General features: G+C 43.5%; 1 protein-coding gene across 1 annotated transcript; it reads right to left on the reverse strand.

The window, feature by feature from the left end:
* Positions 1–863: 863 nt before the first annotated feature.
* On the reverse strand, positions 864–8,811 carry pnp5b (purine nucleoside phosphorylase 5b). Its single transcript, XM_049011750.1, has 6 exons — positions 8,537–8,811; positions 6,356–6,519; positions 6,064–6,167; positions 5,471–5,646; positions 4,676–4,866; positions 864–2,091 (listed from the first exon to the last, which is right to left on the reverse strand). The coding sequence occupies exons 1-6, from the start codon at positions 8,557–8,559 to the stop codon at positions 1,853–1,855; spliced, it is 897 nt and encodes a 298-aa protein (XP_048867707.1). The 5' UTR covers positions 8,560–8,811; the 3' UTR covers positions 864–1,852.
* Positions 8,812–22,132: the final 13,321 nt, after the last annotated feature.

Consider the following 22,132-nt stretch of genomic DNA (forward strand, 5'->3'; position numbering starts at 1 on the left):
GCAATTGAAACAGAAAAAAACAAATGTTTAACAAAGTATCGATTCATCGGGTCCTGGTTACATTTGTGCCGCTCCAAACTTCCCATAAACACATTTGGAAAAACGTTAAATCACTACAAAGTCGCTTTTCATGCACTTTCCGGTCAAAATTGGTTAAGTCTTGTAAAGTACGAATAAACGTAATGGAGGTAAGTGAGATTGGTGCCGTCATTCTGAGTGTTTTGTAGACATGCTGCTACGATTCCTAAGGCAGTGTTTCTCAATCCAGTCCTCAGGGACCCCCAGACAGTTCATGTTTTTGTTTCCTCCCAATCCCCTGAGAGTTGGGAGGGAGCAAAAACATGGACCGTCTGGGGATCCCAGAGGATTTGCTTGAGAAACACTGGCTTAGGGGATAAATCAGCTTTAACATATACGGGGCTCGGGGTCCCTCTGTTTGACCTGCACAACACCTTTTAGCGTCATACGTAGCATGTATCTGAGTCCTTCCTATAACTTTTTATACAGTATGGTGCTACAGTGAGCCTGGATTCTATCCCAGAATGCACAGACCGCAAGGCAGGGATTCCACTTGCATAGTTGCACATAATTTAGAAACAGCAGTTTGTTTAACTGCCTGTTTTTGGGCTCAGGGATGAAATCAGAGTACCAGGAAAACACTGATCTGAAAATGGGGAGAACCTGCACACTCCACACAAAGGGGAGGGGATCGAACCCACAGCCCAGAATGTGTGAAACAACATGCAGAGTCAAGAAATGTCAATATATACTGGAAGTGGTATGGAAAAGAACAACACAGAACACTTAATGGTTCATCACCATATACCTAAAATAAAGGTAAAGCCTTAACATAATGCTAGTGATACATTTTACCCATGACTTTATTGCAAATACAGAAGATATTTTGCATGTACAGTGTTGGTCCCTTACATGTTATAACAGGATATATGCAATCAATGTTTACATGTTGACTGTAAATTTAAACCGTAAGTATTGTCTTACCGTAACTAAGATATTAAAAAGTTAAAAAACTGGTGTCAAAGTCCCCAATTGTCCATGACGGCTACAGATAATTTATTACAATCATTAAATAAACAAAATAGTACCAATACATAACAAAAACACAATAATTTAGTTGTTGACTTTAACAATACCAAACAGAAAGTACAAACTAAATAAGACCTTCTAAACCATTCATTTATCTTTATTTTTTTAATTTAAAACTGACAGTAGTACTTTTTTCTTTTTTCATTGATAAATAAATATATAATGTAGTTTAAGAAGAGAAGATAGGGTGTTAAGTAATGGTGGGCAAAATGACACTTCATGAACCATTTGCTGTATTTTTCAACCCCACTAGATGGTGCTCTCTGTTCAAAAAAGGACACAAAGCATGCGCCAAAGCAAACCAAGAGCACCATCTAGTGGGGTCAAAAAACAGAGCAAATGGTTCATGAAACGTCATTTTGTCCATCACTAGTGTTAAGCATCTCCATCCTGTAAAGAGGACAACCCTTATCATACAGTTACAAAATTCAAGTGCAGTACTGCATTAAAAGCATCTCCAGTGAGTAGATCTATGCAGCCCCATTAAAGAATGTCTGGGGAATGTACATGTTAAGTGGATAATGCCAATGACACTCCATGAACCATTTGCTGTTTTTTTTTTTTTTTTACCCCACTAGCTTTTTTGCTCTCTGTTCAAAAAAGGACACAAAACATGCTCCAAAGTAAACCAAGAGTGCCATCTTGTGGAGTCACAAAATACAGCAAATGGTTCATGAAGTGTCACTTTATACATAACTAGGAAATAGTAAACAGATGTACCTTAGTTAAACATTAAGAGGCAGAGTTACTGGCCGCACATGCCGTCCAGCATGTCCCCGCTGTTGTGCTTCATGCTCATTACCATTGTGGACACCAGGTTGGCCAGCTGCTCCGAGCGCACCTTCCCTGTCTGCAGCACCTCCTGGTGGTTGGCCTTCTCCTCGCTGTCGTAGTCCATCACGGCCTGGTTTGTGATGAGCGACAGGGCGAAGACCCGCAGGCCGCAGTGCCGGGCCACGATGGCCTCATGCACCGTGCTCATTCCTGCCGGGTGAAGGCACACACAGTCCTTCACTACCAGACTACTAACCTAGACCATGGCTGAAGTTAGTGCTCCAAGTTTTATGGTTAGTCTGTTTCTTTACCTTTGCTGTATGAACTTTTACCATGAACTTCAAATTTGAAAAATATTCATTTTCTGGTATTGTCCCTTATTATGGATTATACATAGTAATATGTATTATACATCTGATGTAAATAACCCTAAATCTGATTACTATTGTTTAATGTATTTACATACATACACAAAGTTTATTTGTTGTTTTAAGTTTTAACCTTACAACCCTATTCCCGAAACAGTTGGGACAATCTGTAAAATGTCAATAAAAACAGAATGCACTGATTTGCAAACCATATAAACCGATATTTAACTGAAAATAGAACAAGGACAACATATCCAAAGTTGAAACTGAGAAATTTTGTTTTACGACAAATATATGCTCAATTTGAATTTGATGCCAGCAGCACATTTAAAAAAACTTGGGACAGGGGCAACGAAATACTGGAAAAGTTGTGTGATGCTAAAACACCTGGTTTAACATCCCACAAGTGATCAGGTTAATTGGCAACAGGTCAGTAAGGTGACTATATATATATATAAAAAGAGCCTCCCAGAGAGGCAGAATCTCTGTGCAGTGAAGATGGGGAGAGGTTCACCACTCTGTGCAGTGAAGATGGGGAGAGGTTCAGCACTCTGTGAAAGACTGTGTGGGCAAATAGTGCAACAATTTAAAAATAATGTTCCTTAATGTAATATTGCAAAGAATTTGGGAATTTCATCATCTGTGGTACATAATATCATTAAAAGATTTGGAGAATCTGGATAAATCTCTCTACGCAAGGCATGAGGCTGAAAACCAATACTGGATAACTCAGGTGGCACTGCATTAAAAATAGACATGGTTTTACAGTGGGAATCATGACATGGGCTCAGCTCACTTCTGAAAAACATTGTTTGTGAAAACAGTTCGTTGCTGCATCCACAAATGCAGGATGAAACTTTATCATGCAAACACGCAACCATATCTAAACATGATCCGGAAATGTCGCTGACTTCTCTGGGCCTCAGCTCATTTAAGATGGACTGAGGCTAAATGAAGTGCTATCCTGTGGTCTGGAGAACCAAAATTTCAAATTCTTTTTGGAAATCATGACGCTGCATCCTCTGGGCTAACAAAGGAGAGAGACCATCCAGCTTGTTAGCAGCAGTTCAAAAGCCAGCATCTGCGATGGCATGGGGGTACATTAGTGCCCATGGTTTGGGTGACTTGGTCACCACAGAGTTGTGACCTTAACCTCATTGAAGAACTTTGGGATGAGCTGAAGGAGGCTTTAAGGAGGTTCAACTCACTAGTCAATACAAGATCTTCTTGGTAAAAATGTATGCAAATCTGGATGAAAATAAAGGGTGAGATGTCGCATAAGCTTGTGGAAGCAATGTCAAGACAAATGTGCGCCGTAATCAAAGCTAGTCCAAGGTAAAATTCAAATGGCGACATTTTTTGGTCGGGCGGTGTATATACAGGATTTGGAGCAACACCTGTTGCCATCCAGACAACATCTTTTTCAGAGAAGGCGTATATTTCAGCAAAACAAAGCCAATCCGCATCCTGCATGTATTACAATAGCATGGCTCATAGTAGCAGAGTCTGGCTGCTAGACTGACCTGCCTGCAGTCTAGACCCGTCACCCACTGAAAACATCTGGCGCATCACGAAGCGAAAAATGTGAGTAAAGGAGACCCTGAACGGCTGAGCAGCTCACATCCTACATCAGGCAAGAATGGGACAACGTTTCACTTTCAAAACTCCAGCAACTGGTCTCCTCAGTTCCCGAGAATTGACAGAGTATAGTTAAAAGAACAGGTGAGGCAGCACAACAGTAAACACGCTCCTGCCCCAACTTTTTTTAAACATCCTGCTGGCATCAAATTAAAATTCAGCATGTAGTCGTCTTTGTTCTACTTTCAATTACATATGGGTTTATATGATATGCAAATCACTGCATTCTCCTTTTATCTATATGTATATCACACAACGTCCCAAATTTTTTTGGAAATGGGGTTGTATTTTCCATGTTAAAAGAAGAATTTTAATTTTGAAAAAAGTTCTGTCATCTTCAGAGCTAACTGGGATGTGAGTGAAATGAAAAGGAAAAACAAAACTGGAATAATTCCAGTTTAACAGAAGAGCTTTTTTTATTATAGATTTTCCCTCTCATGCCCTTCCCGCTGTGGGCGGAATTGACAAAAAGGAAAAACTGAAATCAGTGCGAATGTACAGGAGTTGTTTGAAGAAAAGTATAACGGAAAGTTTCATGAACACTTAAGCACTCGCCATTGAGGTGCAAGGCCTTACTGTAGCATATCCCAGCCAAATGATGGCAAGACTCAACTGCTGGCTTATACTGGTTTAGGCTACATTTATGGTTCTCTGCACAAGGCTTCAATAAGTACATCTGCCAAAACCCACTAGTCAAGTCTTGCCAACATTCAGGTGGCCTACATCTGACACAGGGACGGTGAAGCGCAGGAAAGGAATTTCTGAAACTGGAGGACTGAACACCTCACCAACAGCGTCGGCCCCCAGTATGCGCAGCATGCGGCACTCGGCGATGGTCTCGAAGGACGGCCCTCCCAGCACGCAGTAAACGCCCTCGTGCATGAAGTCCCTGAAGCCAAGCTCCTCCCCCACGTGTGTCGCCAGCTGCCGCAGCTCGCGGTCATACGCATCTGACATGCAAGGAAACCGCGTGCCAAACCTGCGGGAAGGAGAGAAGTCACGCCTCGCTGTCAGAATGCTGCCAAACACAACTGCTGCTCTGCAGAAACACACGGCCTCTCGCACCATTGGGTAATTTCTCTCGATATTCCTCTAAAATGTGAGACGTGGGGGCAGCTTACTAGCCAAAGGAAATAACTGACTGAACGACGTGACCGTATTACATTCAAATATAACACTAATTAGACACCTTGTGTAAGTAATCTTTTATTGGACAATAACAATCGGTGCCAGCTGTTATTGCTTGTATCAGAAACAAAAATCCACGTGCATGCAGACCTCTAAATGTGACCACTTTGTTTTGGTTTGGCACCTTAGTCTGCTTTTGAAACAGAAACATTTCTGGATTGTGACTGGCACTCCTGTTACAGTCCAAGGTGGAGTTTGGGCACATCGGCGGTTTTGGACTGATTTTAGTTGGTGGAATTATGACATAATGGGTAACACTAATGCCTCATTCCTAAAAGGCTGTGGGTTCTAACCCCCCAGGGCTCCTATTTCATAACCACTGGGTTTTTAGTGCTGACTCTTATTTACTCCCCACTACACCAGCCTGACACTTTCAGGTTTGCAGGATTACACACCGTTCATCGTTGGGTCCCACCAGTGGGTTGCATCCCGCGAAACCTGGCATGTTGATGTGATCTTTGATGATCATGACGTCCCCCACCTTGTACTTCTCATTCAGGCCCCCCGCTGCATTGGTCAGGATCACTGTCTTCACCCCCAGTAGCTTGAAGATCCGCATGGGAGCTGTGATCTTTGAATAGGGGGGTGACAGACATACTATAAAGTGCACAACATACAGTCAGTGTCAACACCATCATCTAAATTAAAAGAAAATTGTGCATTGTAAAGCTTAGCATTTTAAATAGGCTTTTATTCTAAAAGAGCTAAGAAAAGATATTAGTACCCAATAGCTAGTGGTACCAGGGTCACACTTCCGCTAAATGCTTCTTGAAGGCACCAATTACATGATTTAATCATTCCAGTGATGTTTTTTCGTTTATTTTCTAATTGCTTTTTTCATGCACTTCCTTTTATTCAGAGTTTTACAGAGACGGTCCTCACGCAACAATACAAAGTCACATGACTCATCGAAGGGAAAGAAGGAGAGGAAAGGGAGCTGGAGGCGGAAGAGTAACACTTTTAGGAAGGTGAAGACGGAGTAGCACACCTTCTGGATGGGGTATCCTTCATAGAGGTGGAACCTGCCTTGCATGCAGACACAGGACTTCCCTTTCAATTTCCCAAACACCAACCGGCCTGCATGACCATGAACTGCAACACATGACCACCGATAAGGACATGATAACATGCACGGGCCGCGTCGGGACTGATCGACGCTGTCAACAGACACATGACTTCTGATCAGCAGCAGCTGAACAGAAAAACAAAGCTCAACCAAGCACTCAACATTACAAAACACACTGAAGGAGAAGACATGGAAAGACCACAAGTGCCCTCACCAGTGCTCTGGGGAAAATTAGGGATGTCTTGGTAGTTGAAAGACACAGCATCCTTAAGAATATCTCCCAGGCCCCCCAGACCTGAACCACACACGACAGCCACCAGGGGGCGTAGCGTTGTCTGAGCCAGAAGCCAATCCGCAGTTTCCTTGCACTTTTCGTAGCTGCAAATGCAAATTACATGAAGACGAATCAAATTCACAGTGCCAGCTTCAAACTTTACTGTACTGTAATACTAAGAATAATGACAATAATTTTAGTAGTTCTGAAGTGTCTGTGATAAATCCTCACAACATTCTCATAATTCGAAGCACGCTATCATCTGTCTAGCAACAAAAACACCAAATTAAAATATATTTCAGTTCAAATAGCAGCTGTGCTCTTTTCTGGTGAATGTATGGCTGCAAACTTATCTGTGACAGTCTTTTAAGAGAAACGTGCCAGAAAAAAAACTGAAGTACAGCTGCCCCTGAAATTGCTCAGGGTATGTGGCTTTTAAGAAATGCCAAGTGGAATTTGGTAGAATAACCGCAGTGCAAACCCAATGGCATGCAGTGGCCCATACATCACATTATAGTGCCAGTCATATGAAGAGGTGAGACATACCGCCCTGCTGCTATTCATCAGCAAAGCACAAGAGCACCAGCGAGCTTTCAAAAAGAAACACTTCACAGCTATTATCATCTCTCAAAAGCACCCAGCCAAAAGAACTCCAATAAAACCCCCTTTCCACACCACGTAACACAATTAAAGTGGCGGGTTTCCCCCTAAATACTGGCAAATAAGACTGAAACTGGTCAAAAGTATGCCTACGCAAAGCCACGTGTAGTATGTGTGTCGATAAACCTCGATATATTAAAATTTCAACGTATTTTCAAAAATTTACTTGAAACCCGCATATTCAATAAGTCACAGAATTTATAGCTAGTGGATGTTTAAAAGTGCATTTTTAAGAAGACGTACGTGTCCGTCAGTCTCTTAAAATCACTGGGTCCAAGTTTTTTCATTTGTAACTGGTTATAAACAACATTAAAACTTAAAACGAATATTTAATAAAAAAAGAAAAGAAAAGAATCTAATGGAGCCATGGGCGGAAATTACGGGAAGGGGGGTTGTGGGTTGTAGCCCCCCAATAAATCAAAACCAGCTCATACAACCACCCCAATAACCATTTTTCGGGGTAGAGATCACAACCCCCCCAATGTTCCAGTCAAAGTTACGCCCTTGACCGCGGCAATGAACATTAACCTACTACCTCCCGTATCTCCGATGCAGTATCCCTAAGCTTTTAATGACGGATTACAAGAGAAGCAATGACAATCCATGATATTATGCATTTATTCCAATCATATTTCATGTTTATATTAATTACTCTGGATAGCAAATGGAGTTGTGTGGTTCCGCGGATGCACGGCCAGCAGCGGCCAGGGCACATTTCCATGCACCTACGTGGTGTGAGTCGCGTAACGCGATCACAGCGAAGACTCATGAGTCAAAATTAGTCACAAAAACGGAACTTCCCCTGCTCTTTCCACCAGACTCTCCCCACAATAAACAATCATAAAAATAATTGTACTAATTTCATGCAGTTGTCTCTACTTTAATCTACTTTAATTAGTCTCCAACGCTGGCTGTATGAGGTGCATTCGAGATTATAGTGCCCCTTAGTGCTGAATGGGTTCCTGCATGGGTGCCCTTTACACGACAGCGCGGTTCCCACACAGCATCTTTTGTCACTCTCCTGAATGGCAGGAAAGAGGGGATCGATTTATCCCTGAAGTCTCAAACGCCGGCGCGGTGGGGGGGGAACTAGCAGCTTACAGGGGTGCGTCCATCTAGCTTCACACAAACGCGTTTCTTTCTGCTTTAAATTCCGTAGCGAAGTATATTTGCGGCATTAAATATTTTAATACCCTCCCTTCAGGGACACCCGCGTCACACTTCCTGGACCGGCACATACAGAAAACGTCTGTTACTGAATAATATACCCGGTACATAGCGCAAACTCCTAAATAATCACGAAAGGAGACCGTAATATACCTCGCTACAGTCCTTAGTGTTATTAACGATTATATAGTTACCGTTTCGAATAAGGTTTCTGATTCCACAAAAAACTCCCGCGCAATAAGCCGATTTCTTTGTATTGTATCATACGAATTATATTTCTGTATAAAGACTCACCTGATTGCAGTTTGAGAATACATACTCTGATACTGGAGCCGGTTATTTCAAATGATGTTTTTTATTCTGTTGACGTTTCCCAAATCAACTCGCTTGCGAACAATTTTTTTTTGTGCAAAAAGAAGATAGCGACGTGTTGTGTAATTTCAGTGTGACTATACTGAAATAAAAACTCCACTGTTATCTTCCAGCAATGCCGTCTCGCCCGTCCTTCTCAGTCTGACTGACAGGGAAGTCGCCGCACATTTATACCTCCTGCGCCACGTCTTTCGCCCGGCAGTCTCGTGCTGCTCTTCCACCGACGACGGACGCTCTGATTGGTCAAGCCAGGGGTGTTTTCGGAAGTAACGCGCACGCCTCCCGTTCTTACAGCATCTTAAACGCACATGGCTACTGACTCTGCGTCGCTGCTAGTTCTATTCGGAAGAACACTAGATTAGAGATTTAAAAATGGGTTAAACTAAAAAAAAAATAGCAAAAGTTGTGAGAAAAAAAACACTTGAGAGTCGTAACCTGCTGAATTGTCTAAGATTTCGCTTCATGTTGACACTGGCTTTCTGCTGTGTGCATGTTGTGACGTCACCCTGTCCAATAATGAAATAAAAGGAACATCAAAATTAACAGGGATAAATGAACCACTGTAGACAGTTTTAACAGCTTAGACAAATGTACTCATCGAATTAATCAAATTCATACGGTCAATCGCATTAACATACAGCGTATTAAAAAAACCCCACAAATTTAAAATGATCTAAATTATTCAATTATATTATGCGTGTTTATTAAGATTTCAGCCTTGTATACCCGCTGTTGACTTATTGATTCAGGTATTGACAACAATAGGCTATGAAACAATTTGACCAAGTGCATTCTCATACAGTATTCAAGGGTGCTTTAATGCATGAGCTTATCCAAGGGTCTCCATTAAAAAGTGCCGATTTTAAGCTTAATCATCTCAGACTGGTCTCCTGAACATGACGAGTTCACTGTACTCAAACGGCCTCCACAGTCACCAGATCTCAGTCCAATAGAACACCTATGGTGGAACAGGAATCCAATATAGCACCTGTGGGATGTGCTGGGATGGGCGATTTGCATCATGAACGTGCAGCTGACAAATCTGCAGCAGCTATGAGATACTCTCATGTCAACTTGGGCCAAAGTCTCTCAGGAACGCCCCAAGCACCTTGTTGAATGTATGTCTTGAAGAATTAAAGTAGTTCTGAATGTAAAAGGGGGTCCACCCATGAAGATGAACCTAATGAAGTGGCCAGTGAGTGTAGATGGCAATTGGGGAAAACTGATGACGAATATAAAGCAGGTATCACGTACCATTTTGCAATCTACCTACGGTATGTTATTTAAGATTGTGTATTTTCAAAAATCCATTGTATTGGAACTGTTTGGCCTACACTTTTAAACATTGGTCTTGAACAGTGAGTGAGCTGCAGGGATTCCCACCTGTCAGCAATGGGTCGCTAAATATATAGCTGACAAACAGACTGTGAATAGCTGACAAATAGGACAGATACAGAATTTCACTGCATTTTTTAGAACTGGCTTGGTTAGTTAAGATCTTCATTGTTCCAACAAGGAATAATTTAGTTATACAGCAGCATAAAAAAAAACTCCAGAGATAATACCCTCCAGTGAAGCAAATAAGTCAAATGACAGGAATAACAAGTGTAGAGTTCAGTGCAGGTGTATGGTACAAGTAAGGTAGCAAGTATAATAATTGCCAACCGTTCATACCCATTTTTATTTTAGTAAGAGTACAGAACCTGTAATTTTGTGTTGTATAATTCTGTACCACATGTCACCCCTGCAAATGACTACCTATAACCTGGACTATTATGTGTATCTTCGTTTGAAGTTGGCACTGATGAATGGTGCTAAGGGACTAACAATTACAGAAAAATGCTAAGAAAACACACCCAAGCACATTCTGATCCTGCCAGACAGCCAAAGCAAGGACTGCCCCAGCAATGACTTCACCATTTTATTTTATTTATCTGTCATTTTATATCGCAAGTTTTGCTAAATACCAGTTAAAATGTTTTAAGAATAAAGCACAACAGGGTGTTTTGAGTGATTGTGATCAAACAAGGGCTTTGATAATAACGACTAAGGAGCTGAAGATGCCCGTGCTCAGTATTCTGTGGGCTTAGGAATGTTGGCACATCTGCCAGAAGGCTGTGGCACAGGCCTTATGATATCCTGCAATGCAAACAGCCCTGAGGCTATAATAATCAAACATGCCATTCTGTTTGCAGGTACAACAAAGGAAAAATGAGGTGAACTCCATGTTCTTAAAGAAAATGGCTAAAATTTAAGAGTGCTTCCCAAATTTGTGGTATCTGTGTTTCATAATTTTAATCGCAAAACTAGTTTGGTCATCCGATTGGTCAACTCTTTTACGGGAAAATAAAAATAGTGTAATGCCGGAACTTGCTACTGCAGCAATGTCACCGCCTTCCCATAATGCAATGCAGCAGCCCATTGGGTTTGATGTAAAGCTGTTTCCTTATGCTACAGCGTGGTAGAGGTTAGAGGTCACTTACAGGTATGTTTTTGCTGAGGTTGAAACAATGTGGCTTTAAGTTGTGTCTGTATATTTTGTTAACTTATTTAATGTTTCTCAATCTTACTCTGATACAGTTACAGTAAAACCAGAGATAATATTTATAATATATCATATTTTTCTTGATGATGTATTAAAATTTGAAGAATGAGTTTTACACAAGCCCCTCAAAATGACTAAAAGCATTTTTCATTAAATCCCATTAAACAAACAAATGTTCCTTAAAATAATAAGTTCTTTATGTGGAATTTGCACAAGTGCAGATGCATTGGAATGCTTCTCTTTGCCAGCCCCAACTTGCTCTCCATAGCTTGGGGGGGGGGGGGGGGGGGGGTGGGGGTGACAGTGCAGGGTCAGCCATCATGCAGCCCCCCTGGAGCTGGGGGTTAAGGGCCTTGCTCAAGGGCCCGCAGGCATGTGACTGTTCTGCAGAGGCTGGGGTTTGACGCGTCAACGAAGCCTGCTGAGTCACACACCAGCCCCCGCCATTCTCGAAATATTCTGAATGCACAAGTACTTCAGCAGGTTTAATTATATTTAAACAACATTTTACGTCAGTTTTGTGTAACCATTTTTGTAAGTCGTACAAGCCTTAAAGGTTTCTTTTAAAAAGATGTAATTAAATTGATTAAAAGTCAAGTTTATCTTTTTTTGCAATACCATATTTTGGTTACAAGAAACATAAAAAAAAAACAAAGCACAAGCAACAAATATCTGCCACTCTCCCCAGCAGAAATTTATCTTTAAAATGCCTGTCTGAGAGTCTTGGAACAACTCTCCTAACGTTTTGTATTCTGATAGCAGATAAAGAAAAAAAAAACAAAGTTGGGAAAAATTAACCAAAAACTCCACTGAGTTCTAGCTCTCAGCATGCAGGGTTTACCACTTTATACACCATTTGGATGGACGAGGATGCTGTCAGGTGCTCACAGTCTACCCCCACCAGCTAGCTCCTCTCACATATGTGCATAGAATAAAAACTATTCCAGACCTAGACTGTAACACACATTTAAAGAACATATTTGCTACATAAAGCATAAATATGTACATAAAGCTGTATTGTACGTAGCGAATCAGCCGATATGTAATATGCTTATTCCCAGGGTGGGTGGTAGTTCAGGTGCTTCCCTCTTCTGCCCCATTCCTCCAAAGAAACAGAATTTTACGTTTAAATCGTAGTGTCCACTGGCAGCTCCGATTGCAAACCTCAAAGACAATTTTTACAAAACAATGTTTAAATGATCATGGTTTGCGCCCAGATATTTGGCAGACGCCCTTAACCAGGCTGACATAGATAAGCACTTAGAAGTCTAGTTTGTGAATAGATTCTGGTTGAATCGAGCTTGGCTAAGAAAACTATCACTATGTTTTTTTTGTTGTTATTGTGATACATTACAACATCATTAGAGAAAGTAATACAGAACGGGAAAAAGGAAGGAGATAAATTAAATAAATAAAGCCAGATGTCAACGGAGAGGAACCAAAAACTCCCAAGTAAGGAGAAAAATTATCTCTGGCGATCCAAGGTCAAGCAGCTGCCTAATCCCCCTGGGCAGACTAACATTACTGAAAACAGAAAAGAGTGGACATGCTTGCTAAAAGCTAGGTGTAAACTGAGGTCAAGGATAAAGTTCAGCAATAAGTCTTTTCTCCACGCTGGTTTGTGTAGGGTAGCACTGAAGGCTGGCCTATGATGATACAGTTTGTATGTCCCATTCGCGATGTCACCCCTCCATCATGACACTGAACCAGGACTCCAGCTCAGATGGTGCCCACCGACATGTGGGAAGGAAGAGCACGGATGGTCAGAACCATAAATGGACAAGCATAGTGGATAAAAATGGTACATTCAGCAGCACCAGCAGCCATAGTTACGGTGCGTTAGGTTGCAGGTAAGCTAAACTGAAGTAAACTCTTCAGTCGAGATTTAAAAACTAAGATCGAATTGACATCCCGAACATAGGCTGGTAGATTATTCCACAATATCAGAATAATGAGTATAACCCTGCAAGTGCTAATCCAAGTACTTCCGAAAGCGGTAGGTTTTTAGTCGTCGTTTGAAGGCACCCAATGGCTCAGCTGTTCGGACATCTAGTGGAAGTTCATCCCACCACATAGGCGCCAAAACGGAAAAGAGTCTCGATGCATGTTTACCTTGCGCCTTGAGAGATGGTGGGACCAGTTGAGTGGTGCTGGAGGATCGGAGAGAACGTGATGCAGTGCACGGTGAAATAAATTCTTTTAGGTAGGAGGCTACATTTCTGACTTTGTAGGTGTTTTGAGTCTGATGCGGGCAGCTCCAGGAAGCCAGTGGAGGAGGTGTAACAATGGTGTGGTGTGGGAGAGCTTGGGAAGTTTGAAAACGAGTCAAGCAGCTGCGCTCAGAGGCAGACCTGCTAGTATCCAAATGACAAGAGTACAAGAGATTGGACAAGTACCTGAGTGGCCTGTGTGGAAAGAAATGGACGAATCCTTCTGATGTTGAAGAGGAGAAGTCAACAGGAGAGGGAAAGATTAGCAATGTGAGAGGAAGAGGGCAGGTGATTGTCTATGGTTACCCCAAGGTTACAGGCGTCACCAAAGGGCAAATCGTAGAGATGGATCCAGTTATTTAATGATGAAAAGATGTTATGGAGCTTGTGAGGATCATGTGCAGAGGTTTCTAGTTTCTCCTTGTAGAGAACCTCCGTCTTAGCCAGAGTCACATCAGATGAAAGTTTGGACAGGAGAGTACGTCTAAGAAGACACATCTGGGTCAAGTTGCGATTTCTTCCACTTCCTCTCAGCTGCTCTTAGTGCTTTTTGATTGATACACAATGCTTCCGATACCCAAGAACGACAGCAGAGGTGATCCATGGATGGAGAGAGAGCTGGTTGCTGACTCCAGTGCCGGGGAGGAAAAGGAATCAGGATCCAGGAAGCATGATGGAGTGCAGGAAGCAACAGATGAAGGGGAGACAGAACGGAGGTCTTCTAGAGTCGGGGAGAAATATTAATAGATGGGTTTAGGCAGGATAGGTAGGGTGATTGTAAAGGATACAAAGTGATGATTGGGGATGTGAAGAGGGGTAGCGATAATATCAGAAGCTGGTGATGGTAGGAGGAGGCAGGAGGAATGGAGCTTATAATGGGGGAGGTTGAAGTCTCCAAGGAGAATGAAAGGGGTGTTGTCAGTATGGAGGAGAATGAGAAGTATGTCCATTTCTTCAAGAAAGTGACCTAGAGGACCAGGAGGTCGGTAGATGACAATGATGAGAAGGTTGATCGGAGAACAAACTGCAACTGCATGGAATTCAAAGGATGAGATGTTGAGGTGGGACAGAGAGAGGGGTGTGTAGCACCGATTCTGAGACAGCGGCTGACCTGTACCACCACCCCTCCCAGTTTCTCATGGAGTGTGAGAGAAAGCTTAAGCGGAGGACAGAGCTGATGGTGTAGCTGAATTCTGTGGAGAGATCCAGGTCTCAGATAGAGCCAGAAAGTCAATAGAGTGATGGGAAGCAAGGGCAGGCAATACAGCATTATGCAGATTGATATGATGTGTTGTGTCTCTTTGGGGCAGAGGCAGACAGAAAGGAAAAACAGCAGCTGCCTGTCTTGAGTTTAATTATGTCACATTTTAGCCTGGCAAAAAATGGCTCAAGGTCCTGGGCGTATATCTGTCCTTGTGCCTATACTGTACACCTTTGTGTGTATATGAGTGAGACACAGAACTTCAAACACAGTTATATAAAGACCATCATTCTGCAATCATTCTCTTTTTTGTGATATTAATTCCATGAAAAAAATAACCAACTCTAGACTGGTCGAGTTCCCAGCTTGTCTTTCCTGTCATGCAAATACGGTACTGGGCTGTTTTTGTCCTCTTGAAACACACTTTTACTTTGAACTTCTTATTGCATTTTCTAAGGGATCATATGGGTTTTCTTCCCCCTGAATGAAGAAATTTAAATGGCTACAGCAAACTAAAAGTTAAATCAATTTGTCGCTTTATCCCACTCATGTGACACATGGTCATGTGACACACGGTCATGTGACAGCTCCCACAAAACTTACATGCACAGAGCAGGAAGCTTTTGGAAGTCCTGGTATTTATTTCATCACCCATGTGCCCAAGTTTGTGTGACATCACAGTAAGGTGCTGCCAACACAGTAATCCTGTCCACGATAATGCATCATAGCTTTCTAGTGATTCACAAAGCAATGCTTCCTGAGCCATTTCTGACCCCACGACATGGAGACCTTGCTTTACTTTGGGCCAAACTTTGTACCTGCTTCCCCCCCCCCCCCCCCGAGACCGCCATCTAGTGGGGTCAAGAAATACAGCAAAAAGCCTCATGTTGTCCATCATTATTGCTTTCCAAAAGCCAAAAAATGACCAGTCTCACCCTAAAATCAGCCACACCTGTCATGCCCGGCTCGTCCACTCCTCGTGTGTGCCACGCCCTCTGATTACCCACGTGTGCTTCCCTGATCGTCTCCTGCTGTGTCCGATTACTTTGATTAGTCCTGTCCTATTTTAAGTCCTGGTCTTACCTGTTTCCCTTGTCTGTCACTGATGTTCGTATGCGTCAGATGTTTCCTGATCACCAGTTCCCGATTAAAGACTTGTTTTCCCCGTATCCCGCTCGCCTGCCCGACGATCGCCCGCTTTGTCCGCGATCGTGACAACACCCCACCTGGTATACATTTCTAAATTACATTTTTAAAAATTGCCTTTGCAGGGTATACTCACTCACCTATGAGGGAAAATTCAAGGTCACCAATTTGCCGGAATCATGTTTTGTGCTGTAAAAGGATTATCATATCACAGACAAACTTTCTGAATGTGAGGGTGTCAGTATTTTAAGGGCATAGCAGAGTTAATAAAACGTTCTTTAAATATTCAGTCAGTCGGGTTATGAAGAGAGGAAGGGAACTCATGTTTTTGTCTATTGACAAATAGGTAGGTAGGGAAGGAGGTGGGACAAAGAGAGCGGTGGGACTGCAATTTGACATTTGAGATAAATACAAGTTAACCTAGTTGGTGTCACGAAAACCAGAACAGAAAGGCACGGATCCAGAGATGCAAACCCAAGTACGCTTTATTTGCGCAATCAGCCAAGCTAAGGCACCAGAAGGGAGAGGCGAAAGGCAAGGTCGAGGGACAGGCAGGCAAGTCGTAAACCGGGGAAGCAATCCGACACAGAGGCACGGGACGGGACCACACAGGGGCACGGGGACGGGACGTGCCGGGCTAAGCGGGGAAATCAGGTTAGGTACTGGAACGGGAAGGAAAAACAGCTAAGGTGAAAACACGGGGCAAACAGATCAAGTTAGGAATTCGGGCAAGACGAGAGACAAGAACGTGCTTGGCAAGGTTAGAAATCATTAACGCAATACTTCGCGTCTGGTTGTTCTGCCCTTGCTCTCTTTATCCTTTCTTTCATTATGCGTAATCCTCTGCAGCTTGTGGTGCCCGCCTTTGTGGGCGTGACAGTTGGTTTTTTCCATTTGATTTTTGGTGAGAATTATATAAGCAAACATGCATATATGCATAAATATGTTGTATATACTTACAAGCATACATATATGGGGTGAACAAACCTTAAATGCCACAAGGAATGGCTTGAGAAATTACTGTTATACCTGCAGCTACAAAGATGAGTCGTAAGGGCTGGAATGATAATAATTATTATGTGTCGGCTATATATGATATATGACCTTTCAAAGCAACGTGAGGCAATGAAAGTCCAAAGAGTTATAAATTATAGATACATCGGCCACGAAAACTGCATGTCAAGAGCGACAACCCCCATAGATCATCACAAAATATTCCAAACACTGACAAGCCGCTTTGTTAAAGAGGAATCTTGGCTGACTCTCTGATGGACACTTAGCACAAAGGTACGGCCTCAGAGTCGAACCCGGAGCCTCAGTGGCCCAGTCTCAACACAAAAAATGCATATTGTGAGCTTCACAAAGCTGGGATATTTGGCACGGCTGCTGTTTGGAAACCACTTGTTCCCAAGGCCAACGCACAAAAAACATAACCTGGTGTAAGCAGCACAAAATCTCAGCCCCCAACCAAGTGGGGGGACGTAATATAACTTGATGAGGCACCTTTCTCTCCTTTTGCTAAATCCAGGCTTGGTTGCATTTAGTGAAAAGCCCAAGGGTGCCTTTGACCCACGATATCCGTCGTTATGGGAAACCATCTCAGGAAAGTTCTTAGGTCTGATGATGGCGCCACATGGCTGCATAACAGCCAAGAAACAAGCAGCCGTTTTCCCGGACCCAGTGCCCCTTACAGAAAATCTAAGAGCAGGTTCCTGAGCGCCATGATCGCATTGCAAGAGGCACTCAGCTGCCCTCCTGGTATTTTCACATACTACAGTGATGTTTACAGAAGAAACACATAAAACATCCAGCCAGGAGAATATCTGTAGCTGGAAACACAAGGGCAAGAGCCAGACTTATTAGACCTTGTACATACAAGCAGGGGGACCAGCTAATCTATGTCAGGGGGGACACTTTGAGCTATTTTTCAGGTTTCTTCTCTAAGGGTTATACTGGAAAAAAAATCTGGTTGATTTAGGAAGACATTAACTCAGCATTACTGACTGTGTTATGCTTCTATTAACCAGTAGAGGGCACCAAAGATACTACAAGTGTTCCAGTGGCCTCACTCTCCTAGGTCACAGTCGTCATTTGCTGCTTGTTCTATCTTTTATTCTCTTGTTCTGTTTTCATTAAACATTATTTTTTATTAGAATATTTTTTATTTGAATAAAAATATGTTGTAGCAAGGGAAGGTAGGAGAAGTAAAAGATGGATTGAATAAAGGTATGTTCAAAGGAAGACTTTGTGACAGCAGACCTACCGGAAAGCATTAGAAAGGCAAAGGAGAGCTGGAGAGGGGGATCACCAGGAAGCCAGGAAAACGACAGAATGGGGACGTAGAAGGGAAGGTAAAAAACGACAAATAACAAAAGGGCAGACAGAGAGAGAGCCAGGAAGGAAGGAGGGAGAAAAGGGAGAAGGGAATGGGTGACACAATAACAAACGAAATCAAAAGCTAGAAAGAGCACGAGAGAAAAGAAGGGAAGGAGAGGAAAAAAACCGTCTACCGGTGCGAGCGGGCCAAGCGTGCGGCCCCCCTCCGCATCGCTATGGTTCTCTCGCTCTCGGCCACTGCATCTGTTCCTGTGGAATTAACCCCCTCTGGGACCAGCAGAAACACAAAGACGAAGCTGGAACTGGGAGCTGAGCACTCATCCAAAAGCGCGCAGGCGTATTGAAGCCGAGAATACCCTGTACTAGTGAGAACAGTGGTGTCCTGACTGTCTGTGGTACATGCTGTCCTTTAGGATGGAACGCGCTGTTACACTGCAGCCGGCCTTTGCTGGCGACGCTGTTTACTCTGTAGTGTAATGTGCCAACTGTGGTTCTCTGCATATTTACTTTACGCCACTGTATCACACTAGCACTTTGTACCACACAATAACTCTGTTGCGATACAGTCCCACCCTGTAACACTCTGTTACTCTGCACCATCATGTGACACTGCACTGTCAGAAAGAAGAGTACCTATTTATACCTCTGCTTGTCACTGGGGCTGTACCCTCAGGGTCTGCCAGTTGTACCCTAGCTCTACTCTAATTGAAGGTACAGAAACAGACTCTGAAGAACATCCTTAAGGTACAAACAACATTAATGTACCCTGAATGGTACAAAATTCTTCTTAATAGTCCATTTTACATCTTACAAGGTGCAATTGCCTACAGCTAGGGTACATTTGGTACACTAGTAAGTACAGCCCCAATGACAAGCAAAGGTACAATTTAATACTTTTTTCGACACTCTGGTATTCCATAGCACACTTCGCTATACTACACAGTCTCCTAGTCACACCTGGTAACATGGTGTTAGTCTATAGCACAGTATTACTCTGTGTTTTTACACAGGGGTACCTGGGTGCACTGTAATATGGTGTTAATCTGCAGCACAGTATTAATCTATGTTTTTGTTACACTGTAACACAGTTACCTGGTCGCACTGTAACATGGTATGTTTTTGCAGTATTGTACCACACATTTACTGTGTATCACTGTTGCCCTCTACCACAGTTGCCATTTTAAACCTCTGTATCACTGGACTGCATTCATAATCCCTCTTTTAAAAGTGTAAACTTAATAAATGCACCAACACCTTCTATTAGCTAGGAACCGAGACAGAATTCCTCTCACAAAATCCCTCTTCCTACAATTTCTTCAAACATGATGTTCTGTACCCCAAAATGAAGAGAGGGATCACAGTGCCATGCTGTAGACATGAACTCCCACGACTTTCATTCACTGTGTATATCAACAGAGAATCATCTCTCTGTTGCTGATCATAATGCCACAAACACAGTTCTGCTTATTTTTTATGAGGGGCGCAGTCAATGCCACGAGGGGGCGGGGGACAAGCCTCTCATTCAGATTAGTGGGCCACCCGCAAAGCAGTGCCACCCGCCCCCCTGTGGAAACCTTTACCGTTGCCCCCCCCCACCTCTCCCAGTTGACACTGGTGCCCCCAATCGTGTGCCAGCTGATATATTCACTCTGATTTGTGCCAGTTCTGGGCACAGCACATATGACGACCAAAATACACGAAAAGCATGTTGGTACACATAAACTACACTATCAGAAAAAAATGTGTGTCATTGAGCCTGTACTCTTGTAAATGTACCTTTTAAAGTACAGAAATTACATCCCAAAGGTACAAACAACATTAATGTACCAATGATGCAGAAATGTTCCTCAGAGTCCATTTCTGTACCTTTTGAAGTACAATTACCTACAGCTAAGGGTACAACTGCTAGACCCTTGAGGGTGCAGCCCCAGTGACAAGCAAAGGTACAATTTTTTACCCTTTTTTTCTGAGAGTGTACTAGCATAGGGAGAACATTTTTTTAAAGTTCTTATAGAGACAAGCCTTTCATAAAAAACATATTTACAGAATTGATGGTCAGACAGTCAAGCTTTGAAAATTGTGCCGGGATATACAAATAGCTGGATAAATGTGTCGAGCCAGTGAGCGCATGAATCCTGCGACCCAACTGAGTATCAAGGCACACATGAATCCTGCGACCCAACCGAGCATCGAGGCACGCATGAATCCTGCGACCCTACCGAGCATCGAGGCACGCATGAATCCTGCGACCGTACCGAGCATCGAGGCACGCATGAATCCTGCGACCCTACCGAGCATCGTGGCACGCATGAATCCTGCGACCCTACCGAGCATCGAGGCACGCTTGAATCCTGCGACCCTACCGAGCATCGAGGCACGCATGAATCCTGCGACCCTACCGAGCATCGAGGCACGCATGAATCCTGCGACCCTACCGAGCATCGAGGCACGCATGAATCCTGCGACCCTACCGAGCATCGAGGCACGCATGAATCCTGCGACCCAACCGGGCATCGAGGCAGAGAAAGAACAAGGACCTGGCACCTGCTGCACAGCCAAAAACAGTCTCATACAGTCACACAACATTATGCACTGCTCAAAAAAGGAACATCTTAAGGAAAACACATTGGATCTCAATGGGAAAAAAAATCATGCTGGATATCTATACTGATATGGACTGGGTAATGTGTTAGGAACGAAAGGATGCCACATCGTTTGATAGAAATGAAATTATCAACCTACAGAGGGCTGAATTCAAAGACACCCCGAAAATCAAAGTGAAAAATGATGCGGCAGGCTAGTCCATTTTGCTGAAATTTCATTGCAGCAACTCAAAATCATACTCAGTAGTTCGTATGGCCCCTATGTGCTTGTATGCATGCCTGCCAGTGTCGTGGCATGGTCCTAATGAGTTGACAGATGGTGTCCTGGGGCATTTCCTCCCAGATGTGTACCAGGGCATCACTGTGCTCCTGGACAGTTTGAGGTGAAACCTGGCAGTGTTGGATGGACTGAAAAACATAATGTCCCAGAGGTGTTCTATTGGAATTAGGTCAGGCGAGCGTGGGGGGCAGTCAATGGTATCAGTTCCTTCATCCTCCAGGAACTGCCTACATGGTCTTGCCACATGAGGCTGTGCATTGTCATGTACCAGGAGGAACCCAGGACCCACTGAACCAGCACAGGGTCCAACAATGGGTTCAAGGATTTCATCCTGATACCTAATGGCAGTCAAGGTGCCGTTGTCTAGCCTGTAGAGGTCTGTGCATCCCTCCATGGATATGCCTCCCCAGACCATCACTGACCCACCACCAAAACGGACATAATGATCAATGTTACAGGCAGCATAATGTTCTCTATGGCTTCTCCAGACCCTTTCATCTCTGTCACATGTGCTCAGGGTGAACCTGCTCTCATCTGTGAAAAGCACAGGGCGCCAGTGGCAGACCTGCCAATTCTGGTATTCTATGGCAAATGCCAATCGAGCTCCATGGTGCTGGGTAGTGAGCACAGGGCCCACTAGAGGACGTTGGGCCCTCAGGTCACCCTCATGAAATCTGTTTCTGATTGTTCTGTCACAGACATTCACACCAGTGGCCTGCTGGAGGTCATGTTGCAGGGCTCTGGTAGTGCTCATCCTGCTCCTCCTTGCACAAAGGAGCAGATACCGGTCCTGCTGATGGGCTAAGGACCTTCTACGGCCCTGTCCAGCTTTCCTTGAGTATCTGCCTGTCTCCTGGAATCTCCTCCATGCCCTTGAGACTGTGCCGGGAGACACAGCAAACCTTCTGGCAATGGCACGTATTGATGCACCATCCTGGAGGAGTTGGACTACCTGTGCAACCTCTGTAGGGTCCAGGTATCGCCTCATGCTACCAGTAGTGACACTGACCGGCGCCAAATGCAAAACTAGTGAAAAAACCATCAGAAAAAATGAAGAGGTCAGTGTCAATACCAGTGGCCCCCACCTGTTAAACCATTCCTGCTTTGGGGGTCGTCTCATTGTTGTCCGTCTGGTGTGCCTGTTGTTAATTTCATTAACACCAAAGCAGATTAAACTGATTAACAACCCCCTCACT

The sequence above is a fragment of the Brienomyrus brachyistius genome, chromosome 4 (genome assembly GCF_023856365.1).
Source record: "Brienomyrus brachyistius isolate T26 chromosome 4, BBRACH_0.4, whole genome shotgun sequence".
NCBI classification, from domain to species: Eukaryota; Metazoa; Chordata; class Actinopteri; order Osteoglossiformes; family Mormyridae; genus Brienomyrus; species Brienomyrus brachyistius.